Consider the following 24,252-nt stretch of genomic DNA (forward strand, 5'->3'; position numbering starts at 1 on the left):
CCTATATCTGAGAGATATCGGGAAACATTTGTTATTGTTTTGGACATGTATTTAACCCCTTATTTTTGGCACGAAACAGTCTCCATACAGTATATACTTCCATAATGTTTTTCAACTGGTACCGGGGGACCTTCAGACGAGTCTTTTGAGGCCTGTGGGCATCCTAGAGCAAAACAATCTAAATGTACGTTCTGACGCTACAGACAGGATATGGCAGATCAGCTGTACCGACTTTAGACGAGTCCCAAGACGCTTGTGGGAGTCGGAGAGCAAAACGGATCGAACATGGCATTGTGTTTGTGAGAGTCTCATCTTCTCATAGAGGTGATGATAGTTTTGTAGGCCAAACCGTTCAGACTCAACAGACGATTTTGCGATTTTGCGAGAACACGGATTTCCGGGATGCCTCATGGTTTGGCAAACACTGCTCTAGTTATGTCACCTTTCACTGTAGATGCAGAAGTGCGACTGATGAAATAATGTATATGTTGAAAGATAATGATAAAATAATTCCACTCTGAAACCTTATAACTGTATGAAATTGATTAGAATCATACAATTATAATCTGATGATGTGTGTAGTTTTAGTCGGAATTAGGTTAAACAATGTATCTGTATAGTGGAAAAACACAGACTGTCTGAGCAAGGCGTAGGTTAGGATTTGAACTTGGATGTGGGTGCCTAGGAAAATACCGAAGAACAATTAAAACTGTGTTTGGACCGACCTGGCTAGGCCTCTAAGGAACTTATGATAGCATATGGGAGTTCTTCTCAAGGTTTCTCTAATCTCGGGGGAATGGAACTGCCGGCTTGGTAGTGATAAACAGTGGATACAACTCACCTACTGTTCGTGTGTATGTATGTGCGTAGGATATCTACTGTTTGTGTGGAAGTATGTGGCAGCTATAAAATGGATGTCTTTGTATAATGGATTTTAGAACCTTCTCTGAATAAACTGTACTATCTTTTTGCATTAGCTGAGTCTTTGACTAATTATTATTAAACCCATGGTCTTATAGATCTCGGGGATTGGTCAGAGCTTCTGATTGTCAGTTATTATCATTGGGATTGAAAATTTTCTTGACAGCGACATGGGGATTTTTGTATTATGTTAAATAGAATTTCGCAGGGCGCGGACATCGACCTTATTAAAGGCCAGCCTTGCTGCTCTGCTCTGGGCCAACTGTAGTTTGTCTATGTTTCTCTTTGTGGCACTTGACAATATGACTGGGCAGTAGTACTGGTGCGACTAAACTAGGGCCTGTAGGACTTGTTTTGTTGAGGAGCACTTTATTACTGGACAGACCTCTCCCCATCTTCGTTACCGTTGCATCAATTTGTTTTGATCATGACAGTTTACAATCCAGGGTTACACCAAGCAGTTTAGTCTCCTCAACTTGCTCAATTTCCACATTATTCATTACAAGATTTAGTTGAGGTTTAGGGTTTAGTGAATGGTTTGTCCCAAATAAACAGATAAACAGAGTAGCAGCAGCGTGATGAGTGTGAAAGAGTGTGAAAGTGTCTCTCTGAGTGTTTGTGTGTGAGTCCAGTGTCACGTCCCTGACCGGTTTTCTGTTATTTTGTATGTGTTTGACGGTCAGGGCGTGAGTTTGGGTGGGTAGTCTATGTTGTGTGTTTCTATGTTTGTTAAGGGTGACCTGATATGGGTCTCCTGTGTCTGTGTTTGTCGTGCCACACGGGGCTGTTTCGGTATTGTTTGTTCCTTCATTCGTTCATTCGTTTTACATGTAGTCTGTTTCCTGTTCATGCGTTCTTCACGTTATATGTAAGTTCGTGTCCAGGTCTGTCTACATCGTTTATTTGTTTTGTAATTATTCAAGTGTTCGTCGTGTTTTCTGTTTTGTTTATTAAAATATCATGTCATATCAAACCGCTGCATTTTGGTGGAATCACTACTCCTCCTTTTCGGATGAAGAGGAGGAGGAACGCCATTACAGAACCACCCACCAACAAAAGATCAAGCAGCGGTGTAACGGGAGAGAGAGACAGCGCACGAAGCAGGATTTCTGGTCTTGGGAGGAAATCATGGAAGGAAAAGGACCATGGGCTAAAGTTGGGACACGCCTAGCACGGAAGCCCAAAAAGCCCGTGAGTACTACCCAAAAATGCATTGGGGGGGGTTAAGAGGTAGTGGGCCAAGGGCAGGTAGGAGACCTGCGCCCACTTCCCAGGCTAACCGTGGAGAGCGGGAGTACGGGCAGACACCATGTAACTCAGTAGAGCGCACGGTGTCTCCTGTACTACTGTTCATAGCCCGGTGCGGGTTATTCCACCTCCCCACACTGGTAGGGCTAGATTGAGCGTTGAGCCGGATGTCATGAAGCCGGCCCTACATATCTGGCCACCAGTACGCCTCCTCGGGCCGGCTTACATGGCACAAGCCTTATGCATGGTGTCCCCGGTTCGCCTACATAGCCCGGTGCGGGTTATTCCACCTCCCCGCACTGGTCGGGCGATGGGGAGCATTCAGCCAGGTAAGGTTGGGCAGGCTCAGTGCTCAAGGGAGCCAGTACGCCTACACGGTCCGGTATTTCCGGCGCCACCTTCCCGCCCCAGCCTAGTACCACCAGTGCCTACACCACGCACCAGGCTTCCAGTGCATTTTCAGAGCCCTGTTCCTCCTCCACGCACTCTCCCTATGGTGCGTGTCTCCAGCCTGGAGCCCGGTACCACCAGTGCCGGTACCACGCACCAGGCCTATAGTGCGCTTCGAGAGGTCAGTGTGCCCTGTCCCTGCTCCCCACACTAGCCTGAAGGTGCGTGTCCTTAGCCCGGTGCCTCCAGTTCCGGCACCACGCACCAGGCCTACAGTGCGCCTCATCCGGCCAGAGCCATCCGTCTCCCCAGCGCCATCTGAGCCATCCGTCTCCCCGGCGCCATCTGAGCCATCCGTCTCCCCAGCGCCATCTGAGCCATCCGTCTCCCCAGCGCCATCTGAGCCATCCGTCTCCCCAGCGCCATCTGAGCCATCCGTCTCCCCAGCGCCATCTGAGCCATCCGTCTGCCCAGTGCCGTCTGAGCCATCCGTCTGTCCCGAGCTATTAGAGCCGCCCGTCTGTCCCGAGCCGCTAGAGCCGTTAGTCAGTCAGGAGCCGCTAGAGCCATTTGTCAGTCAGGATCTGCCAGAGCCTCCAACCAGACAGGATCTGCCAGAGCCGCCAACCAGACAGGATCTGCCAGAGCCGCCAACCAGACAGGATCTGCCAGAGCCGCACACCAGACAGGATCTGCCAGAGCCGTCAGCGAGCCATGAGCGGCCAGAGCCGTCAGCCAGCCATGACCGGCCAGAGCCGTCAGCCAGCCATGACCGGCCAGAGCCGTCAGCCAGCCATGACCGGCCAGAGCCGTCAGCCAGCCATGAGCGTCCAGTGCCGTCAGCCAGCCATGAGCGTCCAGTGCCGTCAGCCAGCCATGAGCGTCCAGAGCCGTCAGCCAGCCATGAGCGTCCAGCGCCGTCAGCCAGCCATGAGCGTCCAGAGCCGTCAGCCAGCCATGAGCGTCCAGAGCCGTCAGCCAGCCATGAGCGTCCAGCGCCGTCAGCCAGCCATGAGCGTCCAGAGCCGTCAGCCAGCCATGAGCGTCCAGAGCCGTCAGCCAGCCATGAGCGTCCAGAGCCGTCAGCCAGCCATGAGCGTCCAGAGCCGTCAGCCAGCCATGAGCGTCCAGAGCCGTCAGCCAGCCATGAGCGTCTAGCGCCGTCAGCCAGCCATGAGCGTCCAGAGCCGTCAGCCAGCCATGAGCAGCCCCTCAGCCCGGAGCTGTTATTTATCCAGAACTGCCCCTCAGTCCAGAGCTGTCTCTCTGTCCGGAGCTGCCCTTCAGTCCGGAGTTGCCCCTCTATCCTGAGCTACCTCTCTATCCTGAGCTACTTTATCTTGGTGTTGCCCCTTAAATTAGGTGGGTGGAGTAAGAGGGTGGTCATTCTGAGGGGGAGACGTAAGCTGGGATTGACTATGGTGGGGTGGGGACCTCGTCCAGAGCCTGAGCCACCACCATGGTCAGACGCCCACCCAGACCCTCCCCTAGACTTTTGGTGGTGCGGTCGGAGTACGCACCTTGAGGGGGGGGTTATGTCACGTTCCTGACCGGTTTTCTGTTATTTTGTATGTGTTTGACGGTCAGGGCGTGAGTTTGGGTGGGTAGTCTATGTTATGTGTTTCTATGTTGGTTAAAGGGGTGACCTGATATGGCTCTCAATTAGAGGCAGGTGGTTTTCATTTCCTCTGATTGAGAGCCATATTAAGGTAGGTGTTTTCACACTGTTTGTTGTGGGTGGTTGTCTCCTGTGTCAGTGTCTGTGTATGTTACGCCACACGGGACTGTTTTCGGTTTTGTTTGTTTGTTCGTTTTATGTAGTCAGTTTTCCTGTTAATGCGTTCTTCGTGTTTCATGTAAGTTCGTCGTCCAGGTCTGTCTACGTCGTTTATTGTTTTGTAATTATTCAAGTGTTCGTCGTGTTTTCTGTTTGGTTTATTAAAAATCATGTCATATAACCACGCTGCATTTTGGTTCAATCCCTGCTCCTCCTCTTCGGATGAAGAGGAGGAGGAAAGCCGTTACAATTGCTTGTTTTCCATTTTATTTGAATCAAAACCAAGCCTTCAGTAGGTCAGCAAAAAAAGAAACGTCCTCTCACTGTCAACTGCGTTTATTTTTAGCAAACTTAACATGTGTAAATATTTGTATATACATAAGATTCAACAACTGAGACATAAACTGAACGAGTTCCACAGACATGTGACTAACATAAATGGAATAATGTGTCCCTGAACAAAAGGAGGGTCAAAATCAAAAGTAACAGTCAGTATCTGGTGTGGCCACCAGCTGCATTAAGTACTGCAGTGCATCTCCTCCTCATGGACTGCACCAGATTTACCAGTTCTTGCTGTGAGATGTTACCCCACTCTTCCACCAAGGCACCTGCAAGTTCCCGGACATTTCTGGGGGGAATGGCCCTAACGCTCACCCTCCGATCCAACAGGTCCCAGACGTGCTCAATGGGATTGAGATCTGGGCTCTTCGCTGGCCATGGCAGAACACTGACATTCCTGTCTTTCAGGAAATCATGCACAGAATGAGCAGTATGGCTGGTGGCATTGTCATGCTGGAGGGTCATGTCAGGATGAGCCTGCAGGAAGGGTACCACATGAGGGAGCAGGATATCTTTCCTGTAACACACAGTGTTGAGATTGCCTGCAATGATAACAAGCTCAGTCCGATGATGCTGTGACACACCGCCCCAGACCATGACGGACCCTCCACCTCCAAATTGATCCCACTCCAGAGTACAGGCCTCGGTGTCACGCTCATTCCTTCGACGATAAACGCGAATCTGACCATCACCCCTGGTGAGGCAAAACCGCGATTTGTCAGTGAAGAGCACTTTTTGTCAGTCCTGCCTGGTCCAACGACGGTGGGTTTGTGCCCATAGGCAACGTTGTTGCCGGTGATGTCTGGTGAGGACCTGCTTTACAACAGGCCTACAAGCCCTCAGTCCAGCCTATTGCGGACAGTCTGAGCACTGATGGAGGGATTGCGCTTTCCTGGTGTTACTCGAGTAGTTGTTGTTGCCATCCTGTACCTGTCCCGCAGGTATGATGTTCGGATGTACCGATCCTGTGCAGGTGTTGTTACACGTGGTCTGCCACTGCGAGGACAATCAGCTGTCTGTCCTGTCTCCCTGTAGCGCTGTCTTAGGCGTCTCACAGTACGGACATTGCTATTTATTGCCCTGGCCACATCTGCAGTCCTCATGCCTCCTTGCAGCATGCCTAAGACACGTTCACACAGATGAGCAGGGACCCTGGGCATCTTTCTTTTGGTGTTTTTCAGAGTCAGTAGAATGGCCTCTTTAGTGTCTTAAGTTTTCATAACTTTGACCTTAATTGTCTACCGTCTGTAAGCTGTTAGTGTCTTAACGACTGTTCCACAGGTGCATGTTCATTAATTGTTTATGGTTCATTGAACAAGCATGGGAAACAGTGTTTAAACCCTTTACAATGAAGATCTGTGAAGTTATTTGGATTTTTGCGAATTATCTTTGAAAGACAGGGTCCTGAAAAGGGACGTTTCTTTTTTTGCTGAGTTTATAACGAAGTTTGGTTCAACGGCAACGCGTCATTGCTGTAACGGCAGTCCTCCTCCTCTTCATCAGAAGAGGAGGAGTAGTGATCGAACCAAGGCGCAGCGTAGTGAAATGACATGATTTATTGAACGACGGAAAAACAAACTAAACTTGCATAAACAAACAAAACAAATAAACGATGCAGACAGACCTGAACGACGAACTTACATATAACGTGAAGAACGCAATGAACAGGAACAGACTACATAAAACGAACAAACCGTAAACAGTCCCGTATGGTGCAAACATATACACAGACACAGGAGACAACCACCCACAACGAACACTGTGAAAACGCCTACCTAAATATGACTCTTAATTAGAGGAACGCCAAACACCTGCCTCTAATTAAGAGCCATACCAGGCAACCCAATAAACCAACAAAGAAACAGAAAACATAGAATGCCCACCCAACCTCACGTCCTGACCAACTAACACATATAACAAACTAACAGAAATAGGTCAGGAACGTGACATAACCCCCCCCATAAGGTGCGAACTCTGGGCGCACCAGCACAAAGTCTAGGGGAGGGTCTGGGTGGGCATCTGACTACGGTGGTGGCTCAGGCTCTGGACGAGGTCCCCACCCCACCATAGTCAATCCCAGCTTACGTTTACCCCTTATCATGACCACCCTCTTATTTCCCCCACCTAATTTAAGGGGCAACACCAAGATAAAGTCCAGCTCCGGGACAAGGTAGCTCAGGATAAAGAGGTAGCTTAGGATAGAGGGGCAACTCCGGACTGAAGGGCAGCTCCGGACAGAGAGACAGCTCTGGATAAAGAGGTAGCTTAGGATAAAGAGGTAGCTTAGGATAGAGGGGCAACTCCGGACTGAAGGGCAGCTCCGGACAGAGAGACAGCTCTGGACTGAGGGGCAGTTCTGGATTACTAGCCGCTTCTGGATGAGGGGCAGCTCATGGCTGACTGATGGCTCTGGACGCTCATGGCAGGCTGACGGCTCTGGACGCTCATGGCAGGCTGACGGCTCTGGCTGCTCATGGCTCGCTGACGGCTCTGGACGCTCATGGCTCGCTGACGGCTCTGGACGCTCATGGCTCGCTGGCGGCTCTGGCTGCTCATGGCTCGCTGGCGGCTCTGGCTGCTCATGGCTCGCTGGCGGCTCTGGCAGATCCTGTCTGGTTGGCGGCTCTGGCAGATCCTGTCTGACGGACGGCTCTAGCGGCTCCTGTCTGGCGGGCGGCTCTAGCGGCTCCTGTCTGGCGGGCGGCTCTAGCGGCTCCTGTCTGGCGGGTGGCTCTGTAGGCTCATGGCAGACGGGCGGCTTTGCAGGCTCATTGCAGACGGATGGCTCAGACGACGCTGGGGAGACGGATGGCTCAGATGGCGCTGGGGAGACGGATGGCTCAGATGGCGCTGGGGAGACGGATGGCTCAGATGGCGCTGGGGAGACGGATGGCTCAGATGGCGCTGGGGAGACGGATGGCTCTGGCCGAATAAGGCGCACTGTAGACCTGGTGCGTGGTGCCGGAACTGGTGGCACCGAGCTGAGGGCAAGCACATCAGGATTAGTAGGGGGAGAAGAAACAGTGTGTACAGGGCTCTGGAGACACACAGGTGGCTTAGTGCGTGGTGCCGGAACTGGAGGCACCGAACTGGATACACGCACTACAGGGAGAGTGCGTGGAGGAGGAACAGGGCTCTGGAAACGCACTGGTAGCCTAGTGCGTAGTGTAGGCACTGTAGGTACTAGACTGGGGCGGGGAGGTGGAATAACCTGCACCGGGCTATGTAGGCGAACCGGGGAAACCATGCGTAAGGCAGGTGCCATGTATGCCGGCCTGAGGAGACGCACTGGAGACCAGACGTGTTGAGCCGGCCTCATGACACCTGGCTCAATGCCCAATCTAGCCCTACCAGTGCGGAAAGGTGGAATAACCCTCACCGGGCCATGCACACCTACAGGAGACACCCTGCGCTCTACTGCGTAACATGGTGTCTGCCCGTACTCCCGCTCTCCACCGTTAGCCTGAGAAGTGGGCGCAGGTCTCCTACCTGCCCTTGGCCCACTACCTCTTAGGCCCACTACCTCTTAACCCCCCCCCCCCAAGAAATTTTTGGGTGTTACTCACAGGCTTTTTGGGCTTCAGTGCAAGACGAGTCCCCTCATAACGCCGGTTCCTCTCTCTCTTCTCCTCCGCTCTCCGAACTGCCTCCAGCTGTTCCCATGGACGGTGATTCACTTTAGCCCATGGTCCTTCTCCGTTAAATACCTGCTCCCAACTCCACAAGTCCTGTATACTCTCCTGTTGCTCGACATTACGCTGCTTGGTTCTGGATTGGTGGGTGGTTCTGTAACAGCAGTCCTCCTCCTCTTCATCAGAAGAGGAGGAGTAGTGATCGAACCAAGGCGCAGCGTAGTGAAATGACATGATTTATTGAACACGACAGAAAAACAAACTAAACTTGCATAAACAAACAAAACAAATAAACGATGCAGACAGACCTGAACAACGAACTTACATATAACGTGAAGAACGCAATGAACAGGAACAGACTACATAAAACGAACAAACCGTAAACAGTCCCGTATGGTGCAAACATATACACAGACACAGGAGACAACCACCCACAACGAACACTGTGAAAACGCCTACCTAAATATGACTCTTAATTAGAGGAACGCCAAACACCTGCCTCTAATTAAGAGCCATACCAGGCAACCCAATAAACCAACACAGAAACAGAAAACATAGAATGCCCACCCAACCTCACGTCCTGACCAACTAACACATATAACAAACTAACAGAAATAGGTCAGGAACGTGACAATTGCGTCTTTTTTATCCTGTCTATGCATTGGCCAAGTAGCCTATCAATAAAAGGATTTGAAATTGTCTATTCGTGAGAGTGCTTTGAAATGTTTTGGAGGTTTTTACAATTCACATGCCTGCATACTTAATTTTGCATGTTCAAGTATACACCTAATTTTCAAAGACGTGCTCCTCCAAACATTTACATTATTCAGTCCTATAATACCATATCAACAGGGGATTTATCTTGCCTATTTAGAACGAGCCTTGCATATAAAATACAATTAACATCTTTGTATGAAATATATTTTTAGTATAACGAAAAACTAAGGGGAGTGTATGGTTGAAACCACAATGTATTAAACAGCTTAGTAAGTTCTTTACACTACTATTTGGTCTTTAAACGTAACTAAATCATGTTGTACTGGAGGTGGTAATTGAGAAACTAAGGCACAGATTTAATCATGCAATAATATCAAATTTACAATACATTTGTGCTAATCATTATCTCATGAAGATTTACCTTAGGTCGGGTTTTTTATTCATCTCTACATGCATCGTTATAGTGTGCTTGTAGTTTCTATAGTGTAGTCTGTAGTTTTTAGCTTAATTGTTCATAGTGTACATACATATATTCTGTTTGTCTGCCTGTATATTCTGTTTATTGTCTGCCTGTATATTCTGTTTGTCTGCCTGTATATTCTGTTTATTGTGGCAGCACCATTTCAAATTCCTGTTGCAAATTGTGGTGGCAGAATTTAGGGTGAGCTGTTGTAACTTCTCAAAGGATATGTTCTATGGATATGGATATGTTGGAAAAGATGAGCTCCTACAAATATTGAAATTTAAATGTTTTTTTAGAGTAAAGTACATCGAAAAAAAATCAAAAGAAAACTGCAAACTGAATAGGAGACCAAACAAGCAGCAAACAAAGAAGAAAGGCTTTTGAAAAAGTAACAATTTTTTTCATAAAATTATACCGTTTTCTTAGCTAGCTAAGTTGTTTACCTGTTGCTAGGCAGTTGCTAGGGACATTCCTGGAAGAAGCTAGCTAGCTAACAAGGAGTGTCTAGTTGGCAGAAGAGAAGAAGGGACAAAGAAGGGACAAAGTGGGACAAAATAAGGACAGAAGAAAAGGGAAAGGGGGGAAAGGGGACATTAAGGTGAAGCAGTCCTCTAAAGACACAAAAGACAATAATACAAGAAACAACACTTCTATTGCCTCTCCCTCTACGATACGCACTTCCGGGTTGGAGCGAGTAGTTGCATTCCGCTTTGCTCCACAGGTAGTATTACATTTCATTTCATTACAGTACAACAGTTTGATTTGTTTGATCTTAGCTGGCTACATAGCCGTCTTTGTATCCAAGATAATTGTGTAGTCTAGAGTAATTGTCGAGGTTACCTAGCCAGTTAGAGGTTACCTAGCCAGCTACACTTTCAAACAAAGTCAACAACGCAGCCACTGCTAGCTAGCCTATTTCACCAGCCAGCAGTACTATATCATTTTAGTCAATAAGATTTTTTGCAACGTAAGCTTAACTTTCTGAACATTCGAGACGTGTAGTCCACTTGTCATTCCAATCTCCTTTGCATTAGCGTAGCCTCTTCTGTAGCCTGTCAACTATGTGTCTGTCTATCCCTGTTCTCTCCTCTCTGCACAGACCATACAAACGCTTCACACCGCGTGGCCGCTGCTACTCTAACCTGGTGGTCCCAGCGCGCACGACCCACGTGGAGTTCCAGGTCTCAGGCAGCCTCTGGAACTGCCGATCTGCGGCCAACAAGGCAGAGTTCATCTCAGCCTATGCTTCCCTCCAGTCCCTCGACTTCTTGGCACTGACGGAAACATGGATTACCACTGATAACACTGCTACTCCTACTGCTCTCTCCTCGTCTGCCCACGTGTTCTCGCACACCCCGAGAGCTTCTGGTCAGCGGGGTGGTGGCACTGGGATCCTCATCTCTCCCAAGTGGACATTCTCTCTTTCTCCCCTGACCCATCTGTCTATCGCCTCCTTTGAATTCCATGCTGTCACAGTTACCAGCCCTTTCAAGCTTAACATCCTTATCATTTATCGCCCTCCAGGTTCCCTTGGAGAGTTCATCAATGAGCTTGACGCCCTGATAAGTTCCTTTCCTGAGGATGGCTCACCTCTCACAGTTCTGGGTGACTTTAACCTCCCCACGTCTACCTTTGACTCATTCCTCTCTGCCTCCTTCTTTCCACTCCTCTCCTCTTTTGACCTCACCCTCTCACCTTCCCCCCCTACTCACAAGGCAGGCAATACGCTTGACCTCATCTTTACTAGATGCTGTTCTTCCACTAATCTCATTGCAACTCCCCTCCAAGTCTCCGACCACTACCTTGTATCCTTTTCCCTCTCGCTCTCATCCAACACTTCCCACACTGCCCCTACTCGGATGGTATCGCGCCGTCCCAACCTTCGCTCTCTCTCCCCCGCTACTCTCTCCTCTTCCATCCTATCATCTCTTCCCTCTGCTCAAACCTTCTCCAACCTATCTCCTGATTCTGCCTCCTCAACCCTCCTCTCCTCCCTTTCTGCATCCTTTGACTCTCTATGTCCCCTATCCTCCAGGCCGGCTCGGTCCTCCCCTCCTGCTCTGTGGCTCGACGACTCATTGCGAGCTCACAGAACAGGGCTCCGGGCAGCCGAGCGGAAATGGAGGAAAACTCGCCTCCCTGCGGACCTGGCATCCTTTCACTCCCTCCTCTCTACATTCTCCTCTTCTGTCTCTGCTGCTAAAGCCAATTTCTACCACTCTAAATTCCAAGCATCTGCCTCTAACCCTAGGAAGCTCTTTGCCACCTTCTCCTCCCTCCTGAATCCTCCTCCCCCTCCTCCCCCCTCCTCCCTCTCTGCTGATGACTTCGTCAACCATTTTGAAAAGAAGGTCGACGACATCCGATCCTCGTTTGCTAAGTCAAACGACACCGCTGGTTCTGCTCACACTGCCCTACCCTGTGCTTTGACCTCTTTCTCCCCTCTCTCTCCAGATGAAATCTCGCGTCTTGTGACGGCCGGCCGCCCAACAACCTGCCCGCTTGACCCTATCCCCTCCTCTCTTCTCCAGACCATTTCCGGAGACCTTCTCCCTTACCTCACCTCGCTCATCAACTCATCCTTGACCGCTGGCTACGTCCCTTCCGTCTTCAAGAGAGCGAGAGTTGCACCCCTTCTGAAAAAACCTACACTCGATCCCTCCGATGTCAACAACTACAGACCAGTATCCCTTCTTTCTTTTCTCTCCAAAACTCTTGAACGTGCCGTCCTTGGCCAGCTCTCCTGCTATCTCTCTCAGAATGACCTTCTTGATCCAAATCAGTCAGGTTTCAAGACTAGTCATTCAACTGAGACTGCTCTTCTCTGTGTCACAGAGGCGCTCCGCACTGCTAAAGCTAACTCTCTCTCCTCTGCTCTCATCCTAGACCTATCGGCTGCTTTTGATACTGTGAACCATCAGATCCTCCTCTCCACCCTCTCCGAGCTGGGCATCTCCGGCGCGGCCCACGCTTGGATTGCGTCCTACCTGACAGGTCGCTCCTACCAGGTGGCGTGGCGAGAATCTGTCTCCGCACCACGTGCTCTCACCACTGGTGTCCCCCAGGGCTCTGTTCTAGGCCCTCTCCTATTCTCGCTATACACCAAGTCACTTGGCTCTGTCATATCCTCACATGGTCTCTCCTATCATTGCTATGCAGACGACACACAATTAATCTTCTCCTTTCCCCCCTCTGATAACCAGGTGGTGAATCGCATCTCTGCATGTCTGGCAGACATATCAGTGTGGATGACGGATCACCACCTCAAGCTGAACCTCGGCAAGACGGAGCTGCTCTTCCTCCCGGGGAAGGACTGCCCGTTCCATGATCTCGCCATCACGGTTGACAACTCCATTGTGTCCTCCTCCCAGAGTGCTAAGAACCTTGGCGTGATCCTGGACAACACCCTGTCGTTCTCAACTAACATCAAGGCGGTGACCCGTTCCTGTAGGTTCATGCTCTACAACATTCGCAGAGTACGACCCTGCCTCACGCAGGAAGCGGCGCAGGTCCTAATCCAAGCACTTGTCATCTCCCGTCTGGATTACTGCAACTCGCTGTTGGCTGGGCTCCCTACCTGTGCCATTAAACCCCTACAACTCATCCAGAACGCCGCAGCCCGTCTGGTGTTCAACTTTCCCAAGTTCTCTCACGTCACCCCGCTCCTCCGCTCTCTCCACTGGCTTCCAGTTGAAGCTCGCATCCGCTACAAGACCATGGTGCTTGCCTACGGAGCTGTGAGGGGAACGGCACCTCCGTACCTTCAGGCTCTGATCAGGCCCTACAACCAAACAAGGGCACTGCGTTCATCCACCTCTGGCCTGCTCGCCTCCCTACCTCTGAGGAAGTACAGTTCCTGCTCAGCCCAGTCAAAACTGTTCGCTGCTCTGGCACCCCAATGGTGGAACAAACTCCCTCACGACGCCAGGTCAGCGGAGTCAATCACCACCTTCCGGAGACACCTGAAACCCCACCTCTTTAAGGAATACCTAGGATAGGATAAAGTAATCCTTCTAACCCCCCCCCCCCCCCCCCTTAAAAGAGTTAGATGCACTATTGTAAAGTGGTTGTTCCACTGGATATCATAAGGTGAATGCACCAATTTGTAAGTCGCTCTGGATAAGAGCGTCTGCTAAATGACTTAAATGTAAATGTAAATGTTCTGTGTTGGACTGTGATGTCAGATTGTTCTTTACTATATTGACGGATTGCTTCTGCATTGACGGATTGCTATTTAGAACGTGCCTCGCATTTAAAATACAATTTATAGGAGCCTAATATTTTGTTCTTAGTTCTTGAGAAGTGTGAATGTGCTGCATAAAGATATGTAGGCCTACTTGAAGCCAAGAATAACAATGTGGACTTAAAACATGCCAAACCTATTTAGCAAAATTGGGTGCATTATAAAAAAATCTTGTAGTTTATTTTCGACTTCACAAAGGTATTGTTTCACCCAAAACGTTTTAAGTGTTAGCTGGTTATTTAGCACCCTCCATAATAATTTGGCTAATATTTTTTGGAGAAGGTAACAATCAAGTTCAAGTTTTATTACAGGAACATAGCATTCAATATAAACTGAAATCCATGAGAATGCTAGTGGAAACGGATTGTATTAGAATTAGCTGATTTTGAATGCACTGCTAACCCGCGGAACACACATTTCAGTTGAATACATTCAGTTGAACAACTGACTAGGTATACCCCATTCCCTTTAACCCACTGGACAAAACTGGTTGAATCAACATTGTTTCCACATTATTTCTACCAAAAACATCTATGATGACATTGACTCAACATGGAAAACGGATTTGCAAACAATCATCAACATAAGGCAATTTCTTATTTTTTTTCACCCAACTTTCAACCTAAATCCAATGACATGGTGACCTTTTCGTTGATTTCACATTGAATTCACATTAGTTGAAACCTCAACCAATTGTAATTCAAAACTAGATGTTGATGAGATTTCTGTGCCCATTGGGAACTGATACAAACTGTTTCCACTAGCATTGCTACATTCTCCAAAAGTCCGATTCTGGACATTGCTATATAACCCGCTAACACATTTCTAAATGGTTTGGTTGAAACAACACCATAGAGAAGTCAAATGAGCTAAAACTGGCTAAAATCAAACATTTTGTTTGAAATATTATTGTGCTTGCTCATATTTCAGAGCACACGGTGAAGGTTCAGATGGCACCAATACAGACTAAATGTGTCTTAAATGAGGCCATGATAAGACCAAATTTCCCAACAAAAATCATTTCTCAATAATCCTTCAGCAAACAAATGTCAAATATGCCCCCCAAAATTCCTTCAAAGTTCCTTTCTATTAACGACATTTTAGAAAAATCCAAAACCCAATGGTATATTTTTGTTCCAGTTACACTGTCACATGTGCTCCCTCTCCGGCCTCTAGGTCACCAGGCTGCTCGATATGGCGCACACCTGTCACCATCGTTACGCTCACCTGGAATCTATCACTTCCCTGATTACCTTTCCTAGATATGTCACTCCCTTTGGTTCCTTCCCCAGGCGTCATTGTTTCAGTTTCATGTCTGTGGTCTGTTAGTGGTTCTTGTTTTGTATTATGTTCTGTTTATTTTATTAAAACACTCACTCACTGAACTTGCTTCCCAACTCTCAGCACACAGCGTTATATTCACACTGAATGACCCATAGTTTGGGAATTCGATCAAACTTATTCTGCAGAAATCACATTGTTCCTGTGCAACAGCTAACAATATTTTAATTCATGTAATTAGACAAGATAAAACAAAGTCATTCTGATTTAATGAAAGTTGTACATTTTTGCAAACACAAACAATAAATGTGGACTGAATCAGCATCTTGAATCTGGCCTAGTCATGCTTACATAGTCTTTATATAGTGTCGGCTCTGTGTTCATGTTTGTTATATAAGGTGTCTTATCAAGGCAATTTCTGTAGATATGTCAACTTTCCAAAATGCATTCAATCAGTTGTGGACATGGCCACTCTCTACACAAAGTGGTGGCTAACAATATGATATGGTAAACAATGAGGATGCTTCCATTAATTTCCATCTGGGAAAATAAATCTCAAGCACATGCATGAAAGTCCTCTCTATGCAAGCATAATCCACAAGCAGTTTTGTATCTTTGTAAAATTGGAATTAACATTTTTGTATGAAACATTTTTAGTATAACGAAAAACTAAGGGCAGTGTATGGTTGAAACCACAATGTATTAAACAGCTTAGTAAGTTCTTTACACTACTATTTGGTCTTTAAACGTAACTAAATCATGTTGTACTGGAGGTGGTAATTGAGAAACTAAGGCACAGATTTAATCATGCAATAATATCAAATTTACAATACATTTGTGCTAATCATTATCTCATGAAGATTTACCTTAGGTCGGGTTTTTTTATTAATCTCTACATGCATCGTTATAGTGTGCTTGTAGTTTTTATAGTGTAGTCTGTAGTTTTTAGCTTCATTGTTCATAGTGTACATACATATATTCTGTTTGTCTGCCTGTATTTTCTGTTTATTGTGGCAGCACCATTTCAAATTCCTGTTGCAAATTGTGGTGGCAGAATTTAGGGTGAGCTGTTGTAACTTCTCAAAGGATATGTTCTGTGTTGGACTGTGATGTTATGCCTTTCATAGACTCCTGTTATGTCTACATCCTAAAAGAAGGGCATTGTGTTCTGGAACTGTTGCTTGTATAAAATAACTGTTGTGTAACAATATGATTGTATTATCACCTCCCACTATATAAGGGACATGGAACCATTTACTCTTTGAGTTCTTCCCTGTGAAATCAGAGATACATCTCCCCTGCAACTGCTCGATTAAATATTTTTCTATCATATCATTAAATCATCTCTGCCTTAATCTTTGGATCGAGTTTTCCACAGCAAAATGTATTTTTTTGCGAATAAAGGTGATTCTGATTCCGTCAATTAGACAGTCACAGAGGCTATTTGCCTAAACAGGGCCTGTTTTCATGTCAGAGTCTGCATTGATGTACTGAACATTTGATCAATTAAAACAGCTTTAGATCTTATCAATAAAGGTTTGTAGTGTTAGACTATACCTGTGTGTCAAGCATTTCTTTGTTTTGGGCCCACACTGGTAACCAACCTTCTGTCAATCGGTACAGTCAGCTTGAACATTAGATCTTATACAGTTGTGTAATAACAACCAGGAAGTCTACAAGATGATTATTGACTACTCTAAGCATTGCACTTTGCAATCACAATATGAATCAGTGATTTTCAATATTTTGACCTACTAGTTGATCACGATATGAATCAGTGATTTACAACCTTCTGACCTACTAGCGGGCCTTCTGTCTGATTCTTATTGCCAGATTGTTCTTGATTATATTGACAGATTGCTTCTGTATGGGGTGGTCACAACAACCCTTAAAACCAGGGCTGCCAACACAAAAATAAGTCAACAAAATATAAATCTTTAATTTCCAATTCAAATGCTAACTAAAGATTAACCATGGCCGTGTTAACCTAAATGAGGGAAGTTGGAAAAGGTGGCCTGAATCCAGTTTTTTCCCGGTAATGTATTTGTTTATGTGACCCAAGCTCTTACAAATCGCTTTACTGCTTAGCTGTTTGTGCTAGGTATAGAAGGTCTATAGACTGGACCTGGGAAGAGCAGACAACATGAAAGTACATCAACAAAGTCAAAAATTGTTACATCCCTGTGCTACTGTACTGAAGGTACTGTACAGTGAAAAATCTGTATCTTAAAATCATTTATGCATGCAGTCAACTGCATAAATGTACAAGCAATTGCAATCCAAAGGTTTCTTGAAAATGTCTTTGGCAGGCCAGAATCCAGCTGGACATGCAAATGGTTATTTACACTAAAACTATTTCCCACCTAAATTCTGTGTCCAGTTACCTCATTTTGTCCATTAAATTAAAAGATTGGGCACGGAAGTCAAAGGCAAATAAATGTTTTTTAGTAATTCAAAAAGGTCCATCGTCTCTCTCAATGTCCGGTGTGACAGGTCTTGACACGGTGAAGATGTCCTGGCATTTGATCTTAGCCTTGGGGGTAGAGGTCTGCGGCAGTGAGAGCCTCCTCTTCTCAGACAGCAATCTCAGGATCTCACTAACTTGGGCTTCAAGTGTTGCTAAACGGCCACTCAGCATCTGGATATCTCCCTTCAGCTCCAGCTTGGCCTCCTGGAGAGTGGACTGGAGCAGCACCTGTTCAGACATGGGTTGGAAGGGGTGGCCAAGCACGCCCACACTCCCAACCCTGAGGCTGTGTTCAAAAGGACTTCTCCCCATTGGACTCCGCTCATAGGGGCTTGGTGCGTCCCCTGCCCTGTCGATCCGAAGATCACTCTTGGTAATGCCACTGTCGCAGGAGTCTGTCTTGTGGAGTGCGTTCTTCCCGTCGCCCCCCTCTCCTGTGCTGCTGGCGCCACCCCCGCTGCTGCTCTCCCCACCTTCTGCCTCCTGGCTCTTGCTGTCCTCAGTCAACTGTTCTGAGGATTGGGACACGTCACCCCATTCCTCCTCTTCTTTCTGCTGTGGCCCTTCAGGTTCATCAGGGGCCAGGGGCACTGCCGCTGTAGTAGCATTCTTAAACCGCATCCAGCCTTGACCACCACCTCCACCCCTGGGCCGTACCAGACTGGTGACCCTCAGGCAGTTCTGGTCCACCACACTGGGCTTCAGCTCCTTGACCTCGTGACAACCAGTGTGAATGGGCTCACCAGTGTGAATGGGCTCCCCAGTGTGGACATAGGCCAGTGAACTCTGCAACGGGGTGATCTGGGAGACAGTAACTACACTGGAGCCACCGCTGGTAGTCCCTCCACCTGTGCCAGGTGCCCCATTCTGCATCGGTGAGCCATTTTGGTGCTGCAAGGGGTGAGTCTGACACTGTTGGTGTGGGAGATTGGTAAGGGGGTGGTGGTGCTCAACCTGAAGCCGGTTACGCTCCAGGTCAGGCTGAGCTTGGATTGGCATGCGAATCTCTTTCTGCTGCTTGAACTTCTGGAAGAGCTTGCGAACCGGGTGGTCAACAGGAATGGAGAGCATTACTTCATTCTTCTGCTGCCGGCGCTCTTCCTCCTCCTTCTTCACATCGGCAATCTTTCGGAAGATTATCTGCAGAGATATTGCGAGGGGAAGAGAGATCTATGCGTAAGGACAGGCTGGTGAATCAGAACATGCCTTAATCACAAGTACTAGATTTTACAATCTAAATGTATTGTATACTGTCTTGCATATACTACGCTTCTGGCAAGGCATGTTTTTCAAACCACCATACAATTAAAAATATGATGCTATAATTTAATCGGATGAACACAAAAAAATTATAATTGTGATAAATATGTCGACAACTAGCAACTAAACGAAGCACCAAAACAACTCATGCACATACTGAACTCCAAGGTGTCACTGATTGCATGTTCACTAGATACAGTATTGCCATTACTCGCAAATTATTGAAGCTAAAATATAAACCTGAAGAGGCATAAACTTGTGCTGCATAGACCTAGAGAAAAACAAATCACTTAACAAAATAAGATTTAAGTTTATAGATTTTATAGCGACATTACAGACGGACACGAAATTGTCTTGAGAGAAAAAATACAAAAATGCACATCTATGATAGTTACAGATTTAGCAGATCTGTATTTTTCCAATCACCGTATAGTGCACTATGTCAATATTGTTGCACACAGTGTAAATCTGCTGGCAAACATCTCATAATAATGTTCATAATGCTAATGCATCTGACGTAAAATGAAAATACAATTATAGCAAATGATAGATCATTTTATCTAATAACTGTTGAGATTGTCACATATATTTTGTTATATACACTATGGTAACACCTTGAGTTTAAACAATGAAAGACTGACACCTAGTGGCATATTTAAAATGACATCAGCAACATATTTGATGACTCCCAACCAACGTGACATCTGTGATAGGCTATTGGGTAATGCATATCTGATAGACATACATAGAATGGAAATCGTCTTCACCCCCTTCTATCCATCTCTGTACCTTTTTGACTCTGGGTTTTTGTGCTACCCTTTGATTACATACAGTATTCATTTGATGGTGTTAATACATGTTTCAGTCCTCTTACTGATGACCCAGGCAGGCATAACCAGACCAGCTTCACAAACTAGAGTGGACACATAGTTGCTTCTTGGCTTTCTAATCTTCATATTAACGAGGATAAGAGCACCTTCTCTAGGAACCATTGGGGATTATTGTATTTGATAATACCACAATAGAACCTGAGGCATCTCATTATGTGGGATTTATTTTTAATTTGTGTTATGTCTCGTTTCTTTATCTATCATTTAAGTTAATACACAGAGGCTACTACTCAAAGTAATGTTTTTCTCACTGTCAGTTCTGGCAGCACTGGACTATCTTTGTGAGACCTTCAGGCACTCGATAGAGGTAAAATTAGAGCAGCAAGTACCCCTTGTTATCTACTCTGGAGAAAGGGTTCTACCTGCAACCAAAAAGGGATCTTCAAAGGGTTCTCCTATGGGGACAACAGAAGAACCCTTTACGGTTTTAAATAGCACCTTATCCTCTAAGAGTGTAGTAGCTTTGGAGACTAAGAGTGGAGGAGAGAAAGATCAAAAGATAGTGGCTGCCAAGGGTAAGTTGGGATCATTTGTTTTCTGCATTAAATCGAGGCAATCAGGAGTGAGAAAACAGCAGGGGGGGACTTCGTTTTTGTTGGATAGACATCGAAAAACTGAAACATGTTTTGTTTTTGCATACAAACCCCCAAAATACTTGATATTTAGATTTTCACATGTGGGTTGGTGTTAAATGTGGAATGCCTGTCATTGGCCAAACGCACAGGCAACATTTCCTGTCCCTTACAAAATAGGAGTTCTAAATCCATTCTATTAATCTATTGTCTATTAATTAATCTATTAATAGCTGTCCATACCGTACCACAGTGCCAAGATAATCAAATCAAATTGATTTATATAGCCCTTCTTACATCAGCTGATATATCAAAGTGCTGTACAGAAAGTGAGTGAGCTGCTGTGATACCCAGGCCGTGTCCAGAAACAAAAATTCTGATCTTGGATTTCCTCTTTTTTTTCTCTGTATACTACCATGGTTGGTTTCATTGATTCTCCCATTTAACTTCCCCTAATTGACAAATACTTTTTTTCTACTACTTTTCTACTACTTCCAAGTCAGTTGTAGAGGATCATCATTTGTTTTATTACGCCTTTTTCTCCCCAATTGTGTGGTATCCAATTGGTAGTTATAGTCCTGTTCCATTGCTGCAAAGGTCGAGAGCCGTGCGTCCTCTGAAACACAACCCAGCCAAGCCGCACTGCTTCTTGACACAACACCCGCTTAACCCGGAAGCCAGCCGCACCAATGTGTCGGAGGAAGCGCTGACCATGTCAGCGTGCATTCTGCCTGGCCCGCCACATGAGTCGCTAGTGTGCGATGGGACAGGAACATCCCTGCCCGGCCAAACCCTCCCCTAACCCGGACGACGCTGGGCCAATTGTACGCCGCCCCATGGGTCTCCCAACCGCAGCCGGCTGCAACAGAGCCTGGACTCTAACCAGCTTCTCTAGTGGCACCGCTCGCACTGCGAAACAGAGGCTACTACTCCAAATAATGTTTTTCTCACTGTCAGTCCAGTGTTGCCCAAACTAATGTCATTGTAACTGCTCTGGCCAACACACGTCATCTTTGTGGGACCTTCAGGCACTTACAGTTTTTACCAATTGTTAACACACATTTGCTGAAACTACATCTCAGGTACTCAAAACTCTCAACACAAAACACAAAACATTTTGCCAATTTCCCAAACCCCACAGATATCTTGCAAAATAAAACACATTAATCATGTACTCCCTGCTCAAAATTAAACTCTGCATACAAATGAGACACACACATCAAATGAATCTAACTTAGTGAAACCCAGATCACACTAATGTGACATATTCAAAACACTACTATCAGAACCTATTTCACTGTAAAGACTAAGATTTTGCTGTGATACTTTATATTGTGTGTGTACTCAAACAGGAAAGGAATACAAATGCAAAAATGTATGTTTTATATTTCAACATGACTCAATACATGTCAAACAGCAAACTGTAAGCACACATACAGTAAAAATGCAAACATACAGTAAATATATTTTGCATATGTAAAGGAAGAAAAATAGTCCTATTTGTACTACTGTACTGTATGTTAGATCAATCGCACGGAATAGATAAAGAAACTGTCAAATCTAATTCATAAGTCAAGAAACAAATACAAAATCAGTCATGTCTGTTGTTTTGGTCCGTCCACAGATTTTCATCAACATCACAGTTGATATTCTCCTTGGCCAGACAGCGGGGGAAATATCTTCTGGCATTACACATCCACCCCTGACAGGACTCTGCTGGAATGTCACCACAGGCCTCCTCCATTGCCTGGAGAAGGGCCTTACGTTCATGGGGTTTGCGATCATACACCTATCACCGCCATGCTGAAAACAACTCGTTAATGGCGTTGAGAAATGGGGAATATGGTGGGAGATAGAGAATTGTAAACCTAGTAAGGAGATGGGCAGTGTTGTATGATCCCATGGGTGGCATGGCGATGCACTGGCCAGGTACCTCAATGATGGCACGTTGACCAATGATGTTCCTTCCTCTCCTCCTCGTCTTCGCCAAATTGAATCCAGCCTCATCTATGAATTTGATTTCCTGGGGGATGGGACTTGCATCCAAATCCATGATTCTCTGAAATGACAGGGAATACTGTAATTGCTGTATAGTAAAGTTCACTGGCAATGTTTCAAGAGTGTAATACTAGTACATTACTTACTTGCACATATTTGTACCGTTTATCCTTCACTCTTTGGGAATTCCTTTCAAATGGGACTCTGTAGATTTGCTTCATTCGGAGATGGTGTTTCTTAAGGATGCAGGCTATGGTTGGAAAATGGCAGGGTTTTCAAAAATCTGTTGTTGGATGTCCCGCAGTCTTATGACATTTGCACAGTGGCAGCCTCCTGTTAGTCTGTAAATAGACGCGTTCTACCTCCAAGTGATGATCGTCTTTCAGTTCTACAATAACAAAATAGTATACAGTACAGTGAACACTACAGTAATACAGTATAAAAGATAAACATGTTACAAAGTAATATAGCTCTCAATTTCCTACATACATACAGTAATACATGAAACATTGACTTTGTTTCCCCTTACAGTATGTATTGGAATCTACCGTCTTTACTGTGCTTTATGTTGTTCTACTGTCAAGTAGTAAAAGTAGTACATTGTTCCAATGTCTGCAGTACGTACCTATTATCCTTTTGGAAAATCCAGATGATGGAATGATGGACGCTACGGTGAAGCGGCTCAGATTGGGCTGCACTCTCTGCCCAACCTCTCTCAAGGTCAAACCATGGTCACTCTACCATAAAGGCCTGATTGGTGGAGTTCTACGGAGATGGTTGTCCTTCTGAAAAGTTATCCCATCTCCATAGAGGAACTCTAGAGCTCGATTAGGGTGACCACCGGGTTCTTGACCAAGTCCCTTCTCCCCCAATTGCTCAGTTTGGCCAGGCAGCCAGCTCTAGGAAGTCTTGGTGGTTCCAAACTTCTTCCATTTACAAATGATGGAGGCCACTGTGTTCTTGGGGACTTTCAATGCTGCAGAATGTTTTTGGGTACCCTGACATCCAATGTCAACTGTAGGACCTTATATAGACAGGTGTGTGCCTTTCCAGATCATGTCCAATCAACTGAATTTACCACAGATAGACTCCAATCAAGTTGTAGAAACATATCAAGGATGATCAATGGAAACAGGATGCACCTGAGCTCAATTTTGAGTCTCATAGCAAAGGGTCTGAATACTTATGTAAATAAGGTATTTCTGATTTTTATTTGTAATACATTTACAAACCTGTTTTCACTTTGTCATTATTGGGTATTGTGTGTAGATTGATGAGGGAAAAAACAAATGTAATCCATTTTAAAATAAGGCTGTAACATAACAAAGTTAGAAAAGTGTCAAGGGGTCTGAATACTTTCCGAATGCACTAATCTAAGTAATACTGTATATAATCAAAGCATCACTAAGGGCAGCACAGAAACCCAGAGTCAAAAAGGGTCCAGAGATGGAGAAAAAGGTGATGGAGATGATATCATTATATGTACGCCCATCAGATATATATTACTCAATATCCTATCACAGATGTCACGTTGGGAGTCGTCTGTGAATTGTTGGATATTTCACTCGGCCAGTAACCAGAGCTTTGCTGTTTTGGACCGAATAACGGACAAGGAAACATTTGGCGGGAGTGAGCTGGCAACTGGAGGGTTGCTGGCATCAGAGTTTCAGGTGCCACCTTCTGCCTTTTTTCCCTTGAGCAAGCCATTTAACTACCTAATCTGCTCCAGGAGCACTGTTCTGCGGCTGACCCATGCTGCTTTCAGCCTCCTGGTGTATGTGTGTGCGTGCGTGTGTTTGGCGGGCTCAGGGGAGGCATAGCTCTGCGAATCTTGACTGCACAAAATCTATTATTAGGCAGGGAATACTATTTGTAGATCAGTGATTCTACACCTCACTTTGCTCAAAATGATCCTCTCCAATGGACTCAGAACTTGTAGCAAAAAAAGTGTCAATTAGGGGCAGTTAAATGGGAGAGTCAATGAGGCGGCAGGTAGCCTAGTGGTTAGAGCTTTGGGCCAGTAAACGAAAGGCTGCTTGATTGAATGCCCGAGT

At 46.0% G+C, this 24,252-nt stretch overlaps 1 protein-coding gene across 1 annotated transcript in view; it reads right to left on the reverse strand.

Moving 5' to 3' along the window:
• Positions 1 to 15,258: 15,258 nt before the first annotated feature.
• The window catches only part of kcnh5a (potassium voltage-gated channel, subfamily H (eag-related), member 5a), a 133,187-nt gene continuing 124,193 nt past the window's right edge, over positions 15,259 to 24,252 (reverse strand). Inside the window, exon 12 of the mRNA XM_055872497.1 lies at positions 15,259 to 18,618. Coding sequence (XP_055728472.1) covers positions 17,464 to 18,618 — 1,155 coding nt within the window. The 3' untranslated portion in view covers positions 15,259 to 17,463. The remainder of the gene's footprint in view (positions 18,619 to 24,252) is intronic.

This window comes from Salvelinus fontinalis, chromosome 20 (genome assembly GCF_029448725.1).
Source record: "Salvelinus fontinalis isolate EN_2023a chromosome 20, ASM2944872v1, whole genome shotgun sequence".
Lineage (NCBI taxonomy): Eukaryota > Metazoa > Chordata > Actinopteri > Salmoniformes > Salmonidae > Salvelinus > Salvelinus fontinalis.